Below are 21,410 nucleotides of genomic sequence, written 5' to 3'. Positions count from 1 at the left end.
GGGACCACGGTTCCCCAATTGCATGCAGTACCACAACAAACTCATGGGGGCGCTGTGAGTCACTGAATCTTGAGAAAAACACAGCTGATGTACCTTACATCAAATTGGTTAGAAGTGGGTCATGGACAAGGGGAAATGGGTTACCATGAGTGACTCAACAAATCAGGATTTATCCCTGATCTGGGGCGAGGATTGTGTTCCAGAACAAACTCAAGGTTCTTATAGAAAGAAAGGGCACAGACACTGTGTGGGAAATCAATATTACCCACTACAGGAAAAGTACCATAATTGGGATCACTGTAGCTGTGGGTATAAATCCTTCAAGGTTCTTGAAACACATTACTAATTGACACTGCTATCAGTAGCATAATGAAAGAGTCTTAGTACACCCTAATTAGCATAAGGCATTTTTTTAAAAATATTTTGGCTAATTTAATAGATAGAAAATGGATACCTTACTCATATTCATTTGCATTTCTCTGACCCCTGGTAAAGGTTAAGAGCTGTATTTATCCTTCAGCTAATCAACTGTCCTGTGTCTAGTGCTCACTTATCTACAGGCCTCCTCACCTTCTTCCCCCTTTTATCTTATAGATACAAACCATTTGGTTTCGGTTATATATGCATCACCAATTTACATCTATTGAGAAAAAGTTATTGTTGTACAATATGAATACCTACATTAAAGAGGAAGGAAGAGTTAAGGGAACTCTGAAAGACTAAGCAGAAAAAGTTAGCAAACTGATGAAGATTTGTAAGAGAATGTGGCTCCACAGAAGCCAAGGGAGAAGCAGCTTCAGGAAGCAAGGAGTGGCTGGCAGGGTCAAATATACCACAGTCCAATAAAAATGACAACCACAGTGTCCTTTGGATTTGACAAGTGGTCACTAGAGTTCTAAGCTTCAGAATATATCAGTGTTAAATTTCCACAAGCTCAACATAACCATGTATTCATTCAACAGTCACCTGGCCACAAATATGTACCAGGCAGAGTGCTAGACATAAAGAAAGAGACAGAGACCGCAGTTTAGAGGAACCTGGATTGGAATGTGTGCACATGTACAATTTGAGGGGGGCTGGAGCAGTAGGGGTAAATTTAACAAGCGGTCAGAAAGATCCTCTAAAGCCAAAAGATGCCCTAAGGAACGAGTTTCTCCTCTCTAACTAATTTAATAAGTAACTTCTTTAAAAAGTACAGTGTTTATAACATATAAAAGATGAAGTAATGAAATAATAAGTAATGAAATAATCCAAATAAACTAATAATTTAGGGCCCGAAAAGAAACATACAGGAACTAAGTTGTCCACGTTAAGAAAAAGAAGCAATCTAAATGTCTGAGCCTGAAGAAGCTTTAAAAATAGTTATTTCTGATTTCTGGTTAAGTTCAGCGGATGCCACAGCTGTGCTCCAATGACAGAATATGTTGGGGCTCCCCAAACTCGTGTCACAATGTATATATCACAGGCTTCATTTCAGAACAACAGATGAATGCAGATTTTAGGCAGGAAAAATTCTTTAAAAGATGAAAGTCTTATTCGATCACATAGCTGATACATGATCCAATTTCCTTTCGGTGAACTGTGGCAAACTGCAGATGTTTCTTTACTCAAAATGGAACCCACTCTGGTTTCACTTACATTTCATATGTAGACTGCTTTAAATTACTTACGCATAAGTATCACCTTCACCTGAGGACTTTTAGCCATAAATATGCTAAGAATAAAAATATGCAGAAGCAAGGAAAATATCTGATATAATGGTATTAATTTATATATAAATGGTATATATGTTATTACTGTATATTTTTAAGTGTGTTCATGTGGACATGGAAGGCTAAATGAAAAACAGTTTATCATCATAGAAAGGCACTGAAAATGTTTCCCATTTTAAACATTTTTTATATTGAGATTACTTCATTTTTTCTGCTAAATGTTATAATGTGATGATAATATCAACCATTTGCTGGTTTCTGTGTGCCAGGCACTATGCTAGGTATATCTCACAAGAGACTTAATCCTCATGAAAAAAAGTAAGGATTATTAATATTATCCCCATTATAAAAATGAGGAAACCATGGCTTAAGAAGGAGAGTGACTTACTAGGGCCACTCAGCATAAAAGCATGCACGCACACACACACAAACACACACACACTCACTCAATATCTAATACAGTATTGAGTGCATGAAGTGTGGTAGGTGACCACTAAGTGTTTCCTGAATAGGTCTGACTGGATGAAGAATGGACATCCAGATTCTTAGATGAGCTCCTTATGCTGTGTTGACTGCTATAATGGAGGCGTGTGCAAGTCACTCTGTGAAACAGAGAAAGGGTGTCTAGAGGAAACAAAGGGTACACGTGGTACCCACTAAGTCCTAACACCAAGCAGTAATAACCCACACACCACACAATATTAGCAGCATGCCCTCAGTAAATGTGAGCCCAGAAAAGCTGGGCCTCTGTCTGTTCCGTATTTCCAGGGCCTAGAGCAGTATCAGACATACAGCAAGTGCTAAATAAATATGCTGAATGAATATGTGAGTAAACGTTCCATTTCCTCTTTCTTCTCCACACCTCTTCTGGCCCATCACATTATGTTCTTTATATTTTCGCCTTGTTTTCTCCTCTCTACTCTTCTTGCCACTCTTTGCACATATGCAAAAATTGTTATTATCCTGTATTTACATTATGAGATTTTTAAATACTTATCCATCTATAATGAAAATTAAAAGAACACGGAATGTTTCCTCCTTAAATATCCACCAAGTGATTCTGTTTTCTCTAATAAAACATAAGGGCCATATCTGAATTTGTTATAGGAAGTTATAACTTTGCTTTAAATATACATTTAGCTCTCAAAGTGCTTTCCATCATAAGAATGTAACATATATGCTTATAAACCTATTAAATTTCTATTTATAATGGGAAGTTCCAACACAGTTACCATATGACCCAAAAATTCCACACCAAGGGATATATCCAAGAGAATAAAAACATATGTCCACACAAAAACAGGTACATGAATGTTTATAGCATTACTCATAATAGCAAAAAAAAAAAAAAAAAAAAAAAGGAAACAACCAAAATGTCCATCAGCTCATAAATGGATAAACAAAATGTGGTGGTATATTCACACAACTGAATATTTGGCAATGAAAAGGAATAAAGTACCAATACATGCTAAAATACAGGTGAACCTTGAAAACATACTAAGTGAAAGAAGTCAGTCACAAAGGGCCACAGATTGTATAATTCCATTTACACAAAAAGTCCAGAGCAGACAAATCACAGAAACAAATAGTATAGTAGTAACAGTTGCCAGGGGCTAGGGAAGACAGAGAATAAGGAGTGACAGCTAATGGGTGTGGGATTTCTTTTAGGGCAATGAAACTATTCTAAAATTACATAGTAGTTCCAAAATATATATTTAAAAAAAACTCATGCAACTCAATAGCACAAAAAGATAAAAATAAAAATCTGACTTAAAAATGAGCAGAGAACCTGAATAGACATTTTTCCAAAGAAGATGTACAAGTGGCCAAGAGGTACATGAAAAGGAGCTCAACATCACTGATCATTGGGGAAATGCAAATCAAAACCACTTCACACCTGTTAGAATGGCTATCATCAAAAAGAGGAGAGATAACAAGTATTGGTGAGAATGTAGAGAAAAGGAAACCCTTGGGCACTGTTGGTGGGAATGTAAATTGGTTAAGCCACAATGGAGGTTCCTCAAAAAATTAAAAATAGAACTACCATATGATCTAGCAATCCCACTTCTGGGTATATATCCAAAGGAAATGAAAACAAGATATCAAAGAGATATCTGCACTCCCATTTCCACTGCAGCATTATTTACAGTCACCAAGATATGAAAAAACCTAGTTGTCCATCAATGGCTCAATGGACAAAGAATATACATACACACAATGGAATATTATCAGCCATGGGAAAGAAGGAAATCCTGCCATTTGCGACAACACGGAAGAACGGAGAGAGCATTATGTTAAGTGGAATAAGCCAAACAGAGAAAGGCAAATACTGCATGGTATCACTTATACGTTAAGAAAAAAAAAAAAAATCAAACTCATAGAAGCAGAAAGTAAATTGGTGGTTGCCAGGGGCTAGAGGGTAGGAGAAATACGGAGAGGCTGGAGAAAGGATGCAAACTTTTACCTATTAGATGAATAAAGTAGGAGAATATAACATAAAACATAGTGACTATAGTTGGTAACACTGTATTATACAACTGAAATTTGCTAAGAGAGTTGAACTTAAATGGTCTCACCAAAAAATAAAAAATAAATAAATATGCAAGATGATGGATAAGTTAACTAGCTGGCAGGAATCCTTTGGAATTCTTTCACAATGTATACGTATATCAAATCACTAGTATGTACACCTTGTCAATTATACCTCAATAAAGCTGAAAAAAATTTTAATAAAATTAGACAATAGTGATAGTTGCACAACTCTGTAAACATTAGAAAAACCAATGGATTGTACACTTTTAAAAGGATGAATTTTATGGCAGTGAACTATACCTCAATAATGCTATTTAAAAAGTGAATGACATTTTTAAAAGAAGGCATTTCCATACAATTAAAATCAACACTTTGAAATGGCATCTGGAAAATAACACATGCAATGCTTTGTTACAAATAGGAAACAACATAAATTGTCTGTGCAATTACACTTTCCTAGCAACATCTCTTGTATTTGAGCCTAACATATTACTGTCACTGCTGAAGAGAAAATTCATTTTTTAATACACATATTAATTCCTTAAATAAGCCTGCTCTGATCAATCTCATTCTGGTAAATCTACATCCTATGCTACCGGCTTTTTCACTAAGATATTTATCTTCATATAGAAAGTTTTGGAATTGGTTTCAATATTAAATGGAGTGACAACCTATGGATTTCTGCATCTCCAAACATTAGTTTGACACAACTTCCTACCTATAAGTTCAGTCATGTAACGGGCATTGACAAAAAATGCATCATATGTCCAGCTCCAGATTCCAAAGACCTGGTACTCTCTTTCAGAGCTGACTTTCTAGAGAGAAAAACAGGCAAATAATCAAATCAGCATGATGAACACCATGTTTTTTACAAAAATCACAAAATCTCTGATGTGGAAAAGTCCTTAAAAAGCTAGCTACACCATTCCATGGAAGCAATGGCTTACTCCCGCTGCAAGTTACGTGCATGGTACCAAGTAATGACACATGGCCCACGTCCTCAGCTCTCTCACATCAACAATAAATCCAGTGCGCTCTCAACATATATTGTACATCTGTCCTGGCAAGGTAAAGATTTTGCTTAGAAAAGCCACCTCACATTCTTTTTTGAATAAAATATGGTGGCAGTTGTTGTTCATAACTTGGTCTCAACATTAGCTAGAAATGAGATAGATGAGAAAATTAATATTTAATATCAAGTATCATACATTGTGCTAAATAGTTTACATGTGTTATCTTATTTAATGCTGCAAATATGCATATGAAATAAATATTGCTTCCATATTATAGACAAGGAAAAGCACAAAAGAAGCCAAGTGACTTGCTCACAGCCATGTAGCTAATAAGTGACAGCACTGGGACTGAAAAGCGTTGCTCTGATTCTGAAGCCCAGGTTCTTTCTACCACACCAGGTTGACTGCTGTTAACGTTAAATCTTCAATGAACCTACATAACGTTAAAATGTTCTAATGATTAAAGATTATACATTATCAGCACTGCACATGTGTGAATAACACTAAACTTAGCTGAAGACCAACCCTTCTGTTTCTTTAAACCAGATTTAATGTTCAGATTATTTGGATAAATTGGGATTACTTTAAATTAACATATGTTCTGACAGAAATGCAAAACACAACCTCAAACAAGAAACAAGTCAGCCTAAGCTGTAACTTAAGGACTTAAAGTGGGAAGAGTATCTTGCAACTGACATCTTGCTTCTCCTCTCTCCTCCCCTCATCAGCGAGTGTCACAAAACATCATGCTCAGCCAGTCACAAATACTCACTGAATTCTACTTTCATTAGAACAGTCTGAGGCGCCAAGGAAATTATGGGAGAAAAAAAAAAAAAACATGCATCTAACAGTTTAAACCTGACAAATCTGAAAGTTCTCACTCACTTGCTACTACTATCCCTTGTTCAGGCTTATTCAGGATCTCTATTTTCTTTCTTTATCCCCTGAGACTGGGCTTTTTCAGTCCTTGCTTTACTTTCCAAACTGTCCCTAAAGTCCAGACTTCCTGTTCATCATTCCCTACTTGCCCCAAACCCAGGGTAGAGCTTCCCTTAAGCTCACAGATCGCTTAAGAAAAAAATCTTTTTTAAATAATCTATTTTATCTTTAGGGTACCATCTAGATATACTCTCCTGGTGATTCTGACAACAATTCAATCACACCACCTTTCCTGGATCAACCAGCTTATAGGTTCAATTCAATTTTCTCATTGAGCCAACTGAATTTCCTCTTCAATACCTAATTCAATGTTCTTTTTTTCCCATAACTCCCTGCTCCCAGATCCTCCAGCAACACCCTACCAGTCTTATCATTTTCTTTTCTCACCAGTAATCACTAGGATGATCTCACCACAAACATGACATTTACAAAACATCTGTGCAGCATAAGAAACACCTCAGAAAGCACTTTTCTAAGCCACTGTCTGCCTTCAATGCAGAAATCAATGTGGAAGAAAGATCTCTCATCTGCATTTTGGCCTGTTATATTACGTGAAATTACCCAAGTATTTATTTCACTTCTGACAAGTGCAAGTTACGACCGTCACTTTTAACAAGATTTATAGACCGCTGACCTAAGCCAGTAGAATCAAAGTACCGGCAGATACATCAATAAAGTCTCAAAATCTACACTGCCGGTTCAGGATTATCCCTAAATGGCAGCCTAATGCTTCCTTGTTCCTTGGTTCCCAGATCATAATAGATAATTATTTATCTGTTTAAAAGTAAAAAGCTAAATCAAAACCATGCCACATCTCCTAATCACTTCCTACCAAACAGACTTAATTTGGGGGACAAACAAACCCATGCTTTAACATTCTATTAAAGCATTTCCACCTCAATCATCTTGTCTGTGGAGTATGATAATAACACTGACAAGAACCTGTTAAAGTGAAGCCTTGAAAAAAGCTGAAGTTATCTGGATTACAAAGATCCTGCCTAAAGCAAATGAAAATAATGTTCCATTTTTAAATTATGTTATTATGCATTTTGTCCATTGGCCCACATGAGAACCCTACAACGCATATAGAGCAAATGCTACTCCCACTGTTTATGAAAATAGGGTCTAGGATAAATGGCTTGTACCCATGCCACTAGCTAGTGGCAGCAGCAGGACTAGAATGAAGTTCTACCTCCTGATGCTGTCTGCTGTCCCCTGGATTACCCAGTCCTAAAAGTCAGTACAACCAGGCCAGAGTAGTTACGTTTGAAGCCTGATGGGAGAAATATTAAAGAACAAACTTGCGGTCTCCATTCCCTGGCTCATTCACTCCACAGATAATGAAAATCCTCCTCCATATAATGTGCTTAGTAAAATGTAAGCTGGTTCATGTTCACAATTACTGAGTATCCACAATGCAGTCATTAGAATACAGATAACCTTGGCACCTAGAAGTTTATATTCAAAAGACTAAGTAAAATCTAATAAACAGAGACACACAGTGAGTACTCTCTGTGACTGCAGAGGCATAGACAGGAGTAAAACAGCTACAAGGCAAAGGACTGTCTTCGACTGCTGACAACACCACAAGCTAGTAGAAGCAAAAAAGATCCTCCCTTAGGGCTTTCAGAGGGAGCATGGCCCTGCCGACACCTTGACTTTGGATTTTGGCCTCCAGAACTGTGAGAGAATAAATTTCTGTCATTTTAAGCTACGAAAAAAAATTATTTCATATCTACATACATACATACATATATACATACACACAGAAACACACACACTGAAGGAGTATTAAGGCAGGCAGAGAACATCACATTTAAGATATTGTTAGCACAGAATTGCAGGACTAACCATGTTAGGATCTGGGTGGAATGAAAAAAACACCAGCTTAAAAATGGGGTTTAGGGCTTCTGTGGTGGCGCAGTGGTTGAGAGTCCACCTGCTGATGCAGGGGACACGGGTTTGTGCCCCGGTCCGGGAAAATCCCACATGCCGCGGAGCGGCTAGGCCCGTGAGCCATGGCCGCTGAGCCTGTGCGTCCGGAGCCTGTACTCCGCAATGGGAGAGGCCACAACAGTGAGAGGCCCGCATACTGCAAAAAAAAAAAAAAAAAAAAAAAAATGGGGTATAAAAACTGGAGTAGAAGGAAACTGGAAGCATTAGAAAGACTCAGCTGTTTCTCTCTAAGATGACCAGGTGGATGAGGATATAACTGAACAAATGAGAACACAAAGAGAACAAGCTGCAGAAGGAAGAACTTTGTCTTGACACGCTGAGTCTGAGGGGCCCGCAGCACATCCAGGTGGTGATAGGTAGCAGGCTGGTGAAAATCAGACGCAGAGCTCAGGAAAAGGAGGTCAGAGCTGGAGCCCTGGCAGCAGATGTTATCACATAAGGAAAGCAAAAAAAGTAAAGGGAACAGTAAAAGGACTCAGAAGGAATCCTTGCACACTACCAACATTTAAGAGAAGGATAGAGGAAATAAGGAAGAGGGATTCAACAACAGTGCATACTGAGAAAAAGGGGCCATGATGCAGCTGGGATCCAAAGGAAGTAATAACGTTAAAAAAGGGTCACGTGAGGAAAACCAGGATTGCTATGCAGTCAGTACAAGCCTGCGAATGTCCCTTCCTATCATCTATGTTGACATCATTTTTTCAGTAGTACACAACTTTCTCAAATCTTCCCCAAATGGTGTACGCCTTAAAAATTCACACCTATTATCTCTTATGTTGACAATTTTTAATTGTCCCTCATATTTTCTGCAACCAACTTTTAAAACAACTGGAATCTCTTACTCCTTTGATTCTCAGTGTTACATAATAATTTTTTCATAGACGGCACAAAAAAGTCTGAAACAAGTTCCAAAACCACAATATTTTAATTGCTTTCACAATTCATTTTGATCTGCTTCTCCTTGCTAATCTCTCCCACCACTCCTTTTGTATTTGTTTTGTTTTGGGCCGTATCTTTCATTCAGACATTTTAAGGAATAAAAAATTAAATAAATGAAAAAAGAGAAAATTCTCAAAGCAAAGTAAAATCAATTTACACAGTTTCCATTTGAAAGGGGATAAATACACTATACAGAATACTCATTTCACGTATCACAAACACGTATCAGTTTTCTAAATTAAATCATCACTCTTCCTGTGTACTAAAGAGAGAACTGAAGCTGGGTCTTTCATTTGGATAAACTCCAGTATATGTGTACACATGAGGGAATACTTTTGGCATGTCTTTCATAAACTAGCAAGCAGTATGGCTTTTTAGATTTGCGTGAGGAAATACAGAAATTCCACTACTGAGCAATGTGTCTGACTTCCAAATGAAAGGGGTCATTTTGTGTCTACCCACTTTTTCCCTGAGTAAAGTCAAGTTTCAGGGAAAGTACTATCAATGTAGCAAGGTTATGTCAATTGTGCATTTCTTCCCAATATTTTCATACCGCCCAACATTGAGAATCACCCCAGGATGGTTCCTCATCCTTCACAAAATACAAGATGCTCGCCATTATACCTGATAATCACCCAAATCAGATAAACCAACAACATAAAAAACGTCATGTTTTGGCATTTTAAAAATACTATTAGGCATAGAGACTTTCACCACAAAATCTAAAAATTGGAAGTGAAAAATCTGTAATACTTAATATAAAATAATCTACAAAGAGTTAACTATTAGTCTTATCCTAGCCTTTTCCCATCATGTTCCATGTAAAAATTACAATTAGACAAATTACTCTAAAATGAAAGATTCAAAATCTTAGAAAAGTAGGGCTTATTTTTTCTTCTTTTATGCATACACTCCTCTGCAACGAAGGAAAGAGGTTGGAAAAACTGACAGATTATCAGCTACTCTATGGTAACTTACTATTCCACAATTCACTTTTTCTAAAGCAAATCACTTTCCTTACACAGAGTATTGTACATGAGTGTTTTGCTGTAACACTTTCTTCAGCATTATAACTGGATTCTTGATTATAAAATCAGAAAACTGCAGATATGAACAATGGCATATTCTGAGGAACCAAACATTCCAGTTACCTGTAATCCTACAGAGAAGGCTCCACAGTACCAGAAATATCCAGGCCAAGTTTAAATCCATCTGGCCAAAAACAAAACCATTAAAATAACCACATTTCCATTGTCTGTCCTGCTATAATCCTGCCCCAAGGGCCATTAAGATTAACAAATATTATGGAAGTCACTACACTTATACGAAACCCAGCCATGAAACTCAGAATATGGCAGCTGCAAAAGATGAAGCACAGATTCCTTGAACTAGAGAGCCAGGTGCTCGGCAACTGGTTTTCATTTTCAGGATGAAAGTCAGCAAGAAGCAGGTAGCTTGGTTGGTAAGGCCAGATCCACTTGAGATACACTCTGAGGAGGATTAGATGCTGGGCAGAGATTCAGCAGGCTACAGGAAAAAGGAAGACTGGCAGAGCTGCAAACTGAACCAGGTGGGCAGCAGGTGCAGCCATGGTGAAGCTGGCACCTGCCAAGATGCTGAAATGAGCAGAAATGACCATCCAGACAAGACAGCGGGGATGGCTGGGGCCAGAACAGGTGGCATCCACAGCTCTGACAAGAAACAATATTCAGGAAAGAGATCCAAGACTTAAGTAACCCCCTTTCCTTCACGCTTTCTCATCTGTCCATAATAAACATTTCATTGGTGCATAATATTTACTGAATGTGGCTTAATAGCCTGAAAACTTTAATATTTCTCTTTATAAATCTACAGAAAAGATTTACCACTCTACATATACATTACTTGAATAAAATTACACTTGGCACCAAAGCAATACTGAATGTAAGCTTTATTATTTTTTTCTTACATAATTGGAGAAATGCTTCTTAAGCATCACCATGAACACGATTAACACTGTGCTCTAAGAAATGTTAATAATTGAAAGCATGTTTGTTAAAGCAGCTTTTCAGTGACTTCAAAGTTTCGTGGTTACCTAAGTTTTCTGCATGCTCAGAGTATCTTGATCATAACTGTCATAGGAAGCAGTGTAAAAGGTGGTTATTGCTAAGCCATTCTCCTCCAAGAGACAGAAAACATGTTCTGTTCTCTCAGCAACCCACTCCTTTCTAACAGGACAACCCCTCAATTACTATCTGTGGAAAAGGAAATCCAATGGAAATAAAGATACTGTTAAAGGGCACGATTAAGCTCATGTAGACTATCAGAGAGAGGTAGACAGGAGTACTCAGCCAGCCCAATTTAATTCCACTTTGATGAGTGCCAAGGCTCCCATATTTAAATTAACACAAGTCTAACTGCTCTTATACATGTCTCTGAAGAAGAACCTTAAAGCACCACATTCCTCATCTACCAGTTCCTAAATTAATTACAGTTCATTTGAAAGATACAATTATTTCTGCTCATTTAACTCAAATTCTAATGAATAACTATAAGAACCAAATGAATAGTGGAAGTAATTACACATCCACACCTTTGACTAGGTTGCCCAGCTAAACAAGCAAAACAACATTAGTGGAATAAGCAACAGTGAAGTAGTTCTTGCAGGGTAAACAAGCATCTACAGTGAGTTCCAGTAAACCAAATAAAACCTAGGTGCAAATTAAAATACCAAAAATAGCCTAAAACAATAGTAGTTCTCACTAAAAGCTGAAGGATGACCAAGTAAATAGTGCAATAACTACAGAAAGTCTTTCAAATTCCTTAAACTTGTCATTGTTCCTCCCTTTTATTTAACTCCTTCCCTGTGCCATCAAAAACTGGTAGCAAAGTGGACCCTGAACACACACAAAATAGAGACTGGCTTAAAGTGAAACACAGCAAATGGAAGGCAAGAGTACCTCACCCTTTCCAAGATAGTTCAATGTGGCCTTGGCATTTAGGGTTATCTTTCATACTAAACAACTACTTTATCTCCAGATCACAAGTGCACCATGACAGTATACTTCCAACTGAGGTCTGTGGCCACAGAGGGTAGGCACCTTTAAGAAACTATGTGCTTTCCAAATGAACTTATCTATGAAACAGACTCACAGACACACAGAACAGACTTGCAGACTTGTGGTTGCCGGGGCGGGGGGGCGGGGGGGTGGGGGGTGTTAGGAGTTGGGGATTAGCAGATGCAAACTACTATATAGAGAATGAATAAACAACAAGGTTCTACTGTATAGCACAGGGAGCTATATTCAATATCCTGTGATAAAACATAATGGAAAAGAATATGAAAAAGAATGTATATGTATGACAGAATCACTTTGCTGTACAGCAGAAAGTAACACTTCTACCACTCAGATAGGTGCTCTTCTTATTTGTGTCATGGATCGCTAGTGTCAGGAACAACTGCTTTAAGAACAGAGGCAATACAACCAAGAATAAAGTTTGTGAGAGAGACAAGGCCATCATCAGGACAAGCTGATTCTGAAGAACTGTACTTTCAGTCAGGAAAACAGTGAGAAAATGAATCATCAACACACACAGGATATTATCAACAGTCTTTGTATGAGAGAAAATGTCATTTCAGCAAAATAACATCATCCATTGGTTAAATGTAGTCTAAAAGTTTTGAATTGGTTTCACAGTATTATTTATATTTAATGTGTAAACTGACTTGCTTTTAAGATTGCATGAATAAGCATAACAATTATAGTTTCATGCAGGTATATTTTTAACTATCATAATTAATAATATTAGAGTCCACTAACTTTTTTTTTCTTTGAAAGAAGTCCAGCCGTACAAGGTTGAGAAACAATCTCCTAAAGGTAGAGGAAATACCTGGCCAATTCCACCTTAAGGTGATGAGAGGAAGTGGACAGTGATAAGAAAGAAGGGATGGCCAAGATGTTGCTGGGCAGGTGGGAGGAAAGAATGTCGACAGGCTTAGGCTCTCTCCACCCAATCAATTCAATCAATTCGATTCAATGAGTAAAATTCCATTTCTGCCTTTTTTTCCCCCCTCTTTTTCTCTTCTTTTCTTGGGAAGGGAGGGTCTGTCTATTCTTGTAAAGACAAAGCTCTACTCAACGATGGTTCTTTGAATTCAAAAGTATAAAAAGAGAAAGTAAAGGGGGGAATTACATGAGAAAGCCATTTTGAAATGTTTCTTTGGATATAATCTATAAAAGGAGAAAATTAATAAGCAAAACTAGCCTATAATTTCACAACCCAAATTTTAAGACTGGCACCTGTTAAAGGAACAAAGTTCATAGAGTAACATTTGATAAAAAGGGTGGAGATTGTGAGTCACACAGCATGAACTAGAACCCAATTCACCTGTATCATATATTCTCAAATACCTCTCACCAAATGTCTATATGGCATGTAACAAAATGAACAAATAATCCTAATGGTAAGATTTTTATAAATGCTCCCTCATTTTACAGGAAAGGTAGGACCCAGAGATTAAGTTATTTGCTAATTATCACAGAGCATTTGACAGCACCAGAACTTAAACTCAGGTCTACGTTAAGTCACTATGTTAACTCAGTTAACTGTCACCCATTTTCTCAGAGTGGATATGAATGTGAAATGCAATAATTCATCTTAAAAATATGGTAAGTATCTTATATATATTATTTAAAATTCAAAGTTATTGTTATTTTAAATTATTTAAAATTTTAAAATTGAAAGTCAAGGTCCTCATTTATAAGTATCCTTCAAAATACTCTACTAAAGAAATGCACATCCTGAACAAAAGATTAAGGAGCATATGTGACTCCTACTGGAACAGTAAAGCATGTATTACCCAAGAGAGCATGCCAAGACTTTCACCAGAAAAGTTATTAACTAGGTTGGAAATAATATAAGATGCTTAGAAATGCACTGATGATTGTCAGCTCAGGAAAGTCTTATTAAGAAACCATTAACTATAAATGAAAATGACAGCAAAGTGCTACAAATAAATCTGAAATGGATAATGGATACACTTATTGAAACAGCACGTATGGAGAAAGGAAAGGCATAGTTTAAGGTTAGGGAAAGTGAAGGCTTCCTAGGGCAGAAAGGAAAAACAGTCAGAAGGGGCAGGACTGGGAGAAGGAGGGCTCCTTGGTGGATCTTTGGGATGGAATTAAGCTGGCTTCAAGTCCTTTAGACACACTCCGATCCTCCTACAGGAGCAGCTTCAGAGAGCAGGCATTTAGCAGCTGCAGCCTAACCTCAGAGCATCCTCCCCAAGGGACAGAAGGTCACTTGGAGCAGCACCATCATGTAACTTCAAGGGTTTCTCAGCTCCAGATCTTTCCCATTTGGAAGCTAATGTTGGGAATTCATTTAACAAGGAATAAAACATTTTCTTTCTACTACAAGAGAAGTAATAATCAAATGTTAGTTAACGTAATGTACTCTCATCACAAACCTAAGAATCCTAGAAAGACAGGTTGTATATTTAAACGTACAAGTTCAAGTTCATGAGGCAGGGTCTGTATGTTCAAGGAACTTACACTCTCCAGACTTCTTCACTTATGAATGGAAGAACAAACCTATAAAGATGGGAATCACCTGATTTTTGCAAGGTTAGATTCAATCATAGTAAAGTTCATAATATTACTAGTAAAACGATGCACATTTCAGAGGTTTTATCACATATGGTAGACCATATGGTAGCTCCAGCAAGAGTCAGCCTGGCATTCAACACTGAGACGGGGAAACTCTTTTTGAAAAGGCATCATGCTCCCTAAGATGCAGAGGCTAGTCCAGAGACCTCAAGTGGGATTTGCAAATCGGAAAGAAGGAGAGTTCACATTTGTGTATACATAAGATGGACAGAACTGCAGATAAACTAGTAGTTTTCACAAATCAGTAAATACTATCATTACCAGTAGCCTCAAATTCAGAAATTAAGTGAATTAGACATAGAACATTATTTCCTTTACCCTGGTTAAGTAACACAAGTGATAAGTAGATGTTTTCACATTTGGGATGGTAAAATAAAAAGCATTTGGGAGCACACTAATTTCAAGACATTTTGCTAAGATTCAACCTTAGTACGAATACATACTTCCAAATAGCGATCAGATGCTAACGTTGTCTTACTTTCAGACACATGCACATCTCCATCATGTTGTTACTGACCTTGCACTTGACATATCAATGATGCTTCCCCTACCTATGTCCTGGGAATTGCTAGATGGATCACCCAAAGGCCTCTCCACCTTAACAAAAATATCTCGCTCACCTATGGGAGACCAGAATTTCCAGGGGTTCGTTTCAGAGGCTTTCAGAAACCTTTATTAAAGTGCAAATAGGTCCTGGGGAAGGTAACAAAACAAATTAAGCCTTATCATTTAGTCAGTCAATTCTCTGTAAGAGAAACTAGAGTTTCTTTTACTAAGACTCTCGTAGGTCCTAGTAATTGAAAATGAAGATCCAGGGGATGCAGGAAGTACAGAAAATCTGAACAGGAGGTGTGTGGGAAAGGAGGTGGGAGAACCTCCTAAAGGCAGTCTTTACTTTCTATAGATCGTCAGAAGTTCTGATTGGTCTTTAGCCACTGAACTCTCATCCCCAGTGACTGGACCAACACCAGTTACGATGCAAACCAAAAATTAAGTCGCACAAAAATCTTGTAAAGAGATAAGATCCACTGGTGCCGCTCTGTCTTCATCTTATTAAATCGCAAAACTACAAATTTATACATGTTTTTAAAAGGCCAATTCAATGACTGGTTGTGCCCAATGAAGAGCCACTGAGGTACATAAGAAATTAATCATTTTCTTTGAATATCACTAAAACTAACTTCATTTTTATCCTTAAGATAATCTCGAATCCCTCCTTAAGGACTTTTTTTTAAGTGTTCAAACTAGGTACAGTAAAATAACAAAAAAGACCAATAGTCCCCAACATTTTTCCAGGAGCGTTATACGAAAAGATGACTTTGAACAACGTTCCTCAGGATATACTCCGGGGTCTAGTAGAGAGAGACCTTTCCCTTCTCTGTAGACTTGGGAGTAAATAAGTCAAGAACACCTACGAACAAATTTTGTTGGTCACCAGCAGGGGAGCTCTTCAGCTTTTGTCCCCAAACCCATTCAAACAAAAGAAGCTTCTCTTCCTCCAACCCACCCCTCAGACCCACACCCCGGGGGGACTCTCCAGATCCCCGCGCCCTCTCCACCCATTCCCCGCCGGGGGAACTTACTCCTCAGCGCCCCGATGAGCAGAGAGCCGTCCTTAATGAGCTCTTTGATGAACTTGTTGGTTCGCTCCAGCTCAATCTCGTGACACTGCAGGCGCTCCCTGAAATCCGGGCTGTCCAAGTAGGAGTCGCTGAACTCCAGAGTCGGCAGCCCCATGGCACAGGCACTGCCAGCGGCCGCCGAGGACACGTCCGGGCCGGCGGTCAGGGCGGGGACAGCCGGCGACCACGGCCGGCTCAGGGGACGCGCGATCGCGGGGAACTAGCCGGGACGCAAGGGGACGCGCAAGGGAAACGGCTCCCGCGCGCCGCGCCGCCTGCGCGGGGCTCCGCGGCGCGCGGACGCCTCCGGGCTCAGGCTTCTTCCCCGGAGGCGAGGCGAGCGCACACACGGGAGGCGGGCCGAGGCGCGGGTCCGCTCAGGTCGTTGTCACCCGGACGCATCGTCGCCGGGAGCGCGGAGGCCGCGGAGGCTCAGGGCCGCGGCCGGAGCAGGAAAGTTCTCTCGCGGCGCGCAGACACTTCCGGCAGCTCAGCTCTCCTGCTCCCTTGACAGTCGTTTGCGCTGGGAGTCAGAAGCGCCCAGCCGCCCCTCCGGCCGGGCCGGGGAAACCCTCCCCCTCGCTGGACGCAGGCTCAGAGCGCTCGCAGACCCTGCCGGGCTCGGAGACCCTCCTCCCGCCGCGGCGCTCCCAGCCCGCGCCGCCCCGCCCCTCCTCCCGTTTACCCTCCTGCCCCCGCCCGCCCGCACTTAGCTCCCGGGCTCCGCTCAGTTGCCGCGCGACAGCGCTTCTGCCTGCGCCCGGGGGTTAACTCTGCCCCTCCTGGGCGGCCGCTCCCCCTAGCCCGCGGTGACACTTCGGGGTCCGCCACCCACAAAATGAGCTCCAACTCCCAACATGCCTCCCTACCCCTGCCTCACCACCCACTCCCTGGAATTCTCTGGGAGAGAAGCCAACGTTAACTTTCTCTAAAGTTTGAAGCCTGGTTGGAAGATGCTACTTTCGAGCGTTAGTTTAGATTTTGCTTCGCGAGTCTGCACTGAATGCATATATATTCCAGGTTGAAAAGTTTTACTTTTTCCCACTGTTCACTGCATTGATCCTAGAAAGTCAAGTTTTTTATATTCAAAACGAAAAGCTACATAGGCCTAAGGCGGTTTGTTGTTGTTGTTTTTCTTAGTTGCTGTGAAGGTGGGAAGATTTTAGGTCGTTTTTATTCCCCAAACTAGCACCTCGGACTTAGGTGTTCCTCTTGTAGAAGAATAACTATTTGTATCACAATACTACTTTTTATCGTCACCTTGATGGAATTGCCCCCAAAGCATGGAGCTTTTCAAACTGTTGAAGTTGGCTGAAGTTCCAAATGAATAGTTACTTCTTACCAAGAGGCAGTTATCCCTCTGGTAGAGGATCACCTAATAAATTTCTGTTCTCTCAAAACCTTGACAGCAAAAGAAACTGCTGCTTTACATCTAGTCCTGCCATCATCTATAGGATTTCTGAGAACTCAGTTATTTTTCTTAAGGATCTGCTTTTAATTTCTATGTTTTCATTGCTTCGTCCTTTTGAACCATCTGTTAAAAAAAACTCTTCTACAGATCATGGGAAAAATTCCATTAAAGTGCTTTACATTTTTCCCAATTAAGTTTCAGAATCTGTCAAGACTTTTAGTTCTTTTTTTAAGTACACATGAACATTAAAAATAGCATGGAAACCTTAAACCAAGACTGATAAGATGATGTAAACAGTGTATTTGATAGCTTTGATTTTATTTTCTTCTGAGCCAAGGAAGTTGGACTTTAACCTTCCATCCATATTTACATCATTAGACCTCAAAATATTGGCAGAATGGCCAATTACCACTAGAGTCCTCCTCACTTTTAGTGTCTGTCTTGTGTCTGTCAGTTAAATATGCCTCATTTGGGAAGGTGGGGTGGGGTGGAGGGCAATAATGCTATTTGTTAGTTGATGTAGTGATAGAAGCTGCAGTGGTGCAGTTTTTCACCTAAGGTGATTTTACATCTGTTCATCACCAGCCTGAAAGACAAAAAGTTAGGCCAAACAAGTAGTTCCCTTTCAACTTTTGCCATGTTGCTGTTACAAGCAACTAAATCCAATACCAATTGCTGAGATATGAAACAGGATAAAATATAACAGTCTCTTCCTGTTTTTCATTAAATGGAAGTCCTGTGATTAATTCTTTAAAAATGCAACATTCTTTGATAAGTTTCATTTAGTAAGTTGGATTTCAATTTTCATTTTTTCTTTAAAAGTTTTATATGTCAGGACAGATTTATTCTAGATTCTAAGATATAAATTATCATTTACCCATTCATGTATGTAATTGCATGTTTTATGCCTACTGTATACATTATTAGGATCTGGGCAGAGAAGCAATTTATATGGAAAGTTAAAGCAAAGCATTGTGCCTGACCTCAAGCAGTTCTCGGAATAAAAAACAGAGAATGAGTATCTGTATATCACATGGGGCAGAATGTGCTATGTTACAGAGGCTCACACAGACATTGGACCAATAATCACTGATGCTGTTATCAATATGTTTCCACTCAGACCCATCACTGCATTTACATGGGGTTAGGATATTTCCTCCTACCCTCCATCATTTAGCCTCTAAAGTTTAGTATGTTATAATGGACTTTCTCCCTTGTAGGTCCTTTCAGAGTTACTCATGACTTATTCCTGTGAATCACACTTTAATTATACCTGCTAGTCAGGCTTTCTCTTATGCCACATTAATCCAGTCACTCGAGAGACACCAGAAATGGTTTTGCTTTAAGGTGGATTTATGGTCAGTTTTGAACCGTTGTTTTCGTGCTTTATTTCCCTACCATAATAATGGAACTAGATTCTTTCTAAAAGAATAGCCTTTCTAAAAAAAAGAGTGTCCATACTTGCAAGTTATTTTTCATAGGAAATTTTAATGGATTGAAATGTAGCCTCTCCAAAAATTTCTGCTTCATAGTATGTGGCCCTGTCAGCTGCATGGTGAGTTTCACAAATACTATTGGCTGACACACTCTTTGGCATGTCTGTTTGCTTGTTTAATTCTGAAATGGGGTGTACGGGGCTTTGTTTATTTTAAAGAGCAAAATAGTGAGGTGAGGTTAGTAAACTAATATATGTTTGTAAATCTGACTAAAACATTTTTCTTGACCTATATCATGTCTGGCACTTAAGCCTGGTGCTTAATTTGTACTCAGTAAGTGTCACTGTTGGATTATTATTATTTTTCAATTAGTTTTGTAGATGTAGGCCTCCCAGACTCAGATATTCTGAGGCTAAATTCAGGCCTGGTAAGAGATGACAAAACAGAAGGCGAATGTACCTAAGGAGACTAAATGTACCCTTCAGTACCCTTCCATGGTGAGAAGGCAGTGTCACTGTCCCTGTTTGCATTTCACCCCGGGTGTTATCTTTTCTCTTTTCTCAAAGCATACTCCTTGGAAGTGGGTTTTGCATCATTGTATTTCAACTTTATGTCACATCTAGAAATACAACATTGAATCCAAATGAGCAAAACACATGATTCAATTTTTTAACAATTTTTTTGTTGTGATAAAATATATAACATAAAATTTACCATTTTAACCATTTTAAAGTGTACATTTCAGTGTCATTAAGTATACTGTTGTGCAGCTAGCACCACCATCCAACTCCAGAACTTTTTTATCTTCTCCAACTGAAACTCTATTCCCCTTCAACAACAACTTCCCATACCCCTCTTTCCCCAGCCCCTGGTCAGCACCATTTTATTTTCTGTCTCTGTGAATTTGACTTCTCTAAGTACCTCATACAAGCAAAATCACACAATATTTGTCTTTTGTGTCTGGCTTATTTCACTTAAATTATTTCATTATTAGAGAAGCAAAGAAGACATAAGAATCAGTTAATGGAAGCAGCAAGTCAAGACCACAGACTAAGGGAGCAGGAATAACTGCAGAGGGTAGAATTTGTCCCATGTGACACTATGACTTCTAAAGTACCTTCTAGAGCTAAGATTTTATTATGATGACAGATTTCTGAAGAACAGGCTGAAGGAAAAGAACAGAATTCTAAGTATGAAAGCATCATGGACTAACTACATTTACGAGGGAGAAGAAACAGAGAGATTGAGAGAGGGAGGGAGAAATTGATTTAACTGAGGAAAGTTTTTTGGTATTTTGTTTTGTTTTGTTTTAAGTATAGATTTCAATTTCCATTTAGTATTGCCCCCTTGTGGCAAACCATGATGTTTGCTGACAAAAATTGACAAAGCTGTAAAGAAAGCAAAACCTAAGGGGACTAAAATGTCCTGTGCACGTCCATGTGCTGGGTTTGATGCACAGAGTGCTTTCATATATCGCAGAGTGCTTATGTGTATCACCTCATCTAAGCTTCTCCACAAGCCTGTGAAATAGGTATTGTTTAAGGACTGCAAGCCTCATTTTTAAGAGGAGAGGAAATTATGACTGAAAGTGGTTAAATAGATAGAAGGTACTGGAGTTGGGATTTCAACCTAAGTGTATCTAGTTCCAAAGGCCATGCTTAAAAGAACCAAATGCACTCAACAAAGAGTTTTAGGCATCAGTTATACGCCTGTGCTGCTGCAGATGCTGAGAATACAGGGGTAAGCAAAAACTCACCTTGTTCCTGCTATAAACTTTCAGTCTAGTGAATTATACTAGAGACATTAATTAAATGGTTACACAAAGGCGTAGAGACATTAATTAAATGGTTGCACAAAGGCCATTTATTAGCTATATGATTAAGGGAGTTTCACCTTTCAGGCTTTCTGTCTTCCCAAAATATAAAATTATTTTATATTTTTATATAAATTTATATAATTTTTAAAAATTTATTTGTTTTTGGCTGCGTTGGGTCTTTGTTGCTGCGCGCAGGCTTTCTCTAGTTGCAGTGAGTGGGGGCTACTCTTAGTTGTGGTGCGCGGGCTTCTCATTGCGGTGGCTTCTCTTGTCACGGAGCACAGGCTCTAGGTGCACGAGCCTCAGTAGCTGTGGCACATGGGCTCAGTAGTTGTGGCTCATGGACTCTAGAGCGCAGGTTCAGCAACTGTGGCACACGGGCC

The 21,410-nt window shown here is 39.1% G+C and overlaps 1 protein-coding gene across 3 annotated transcripts in view; it reads right to left on the bottom strand.

Annotated features, from left to right (window-relative positions):
• ARHGAP42 (Rho GTPase activating protein 42) overlaps nucleotides 1-17,002 on the bottom strand; it is a 287,072-nt gene extending 270,070 nt beyond the window's left edge. For 2 of the 3 annotated variants that reach the window (XM_067750789.1, XM_067750790.1), the window contains exon 1: nucleotides 16,326-17,001. In XM_067750789.1, the coding sequence (XP_067606890.1) occupies nucleotides 16,326-16,479 (154 nt within the window). In that variant the 5' untranslated portion in view covers nucleotides 16,480-17,001. Of the gene's footprint in view, nucleotides 1-16,325 lie in introns of all 3 variants that reach the window. The other variant, XM_067750791.1, reaches the window with a different exon arrangement.
• Between the last annotated feature and the right edge of the window lie 4,408 nt (nucleotides 17,003-21,410).

Source organism: Pseudorca crassidens, chromosome 9 (assembly GCF_039906515.1).
Source record: "Pseudorca crassidens isolate mPseCra1 chromosome 9, mPseCra1.hap1, whole genome shotgun sequence".
Taxonomy (NCBI): Eukaryota; Metazoa; Chordata; class Mammalia; order Artiodactyla; family Delphinidae; genus Pseudorca; species Pseudorca crassidens.
The sequence above is the reverse complement of the archived record's forward strand: the minus strand, read 5'-3'. Positions and strand labels throughout refer to the sequence as shown.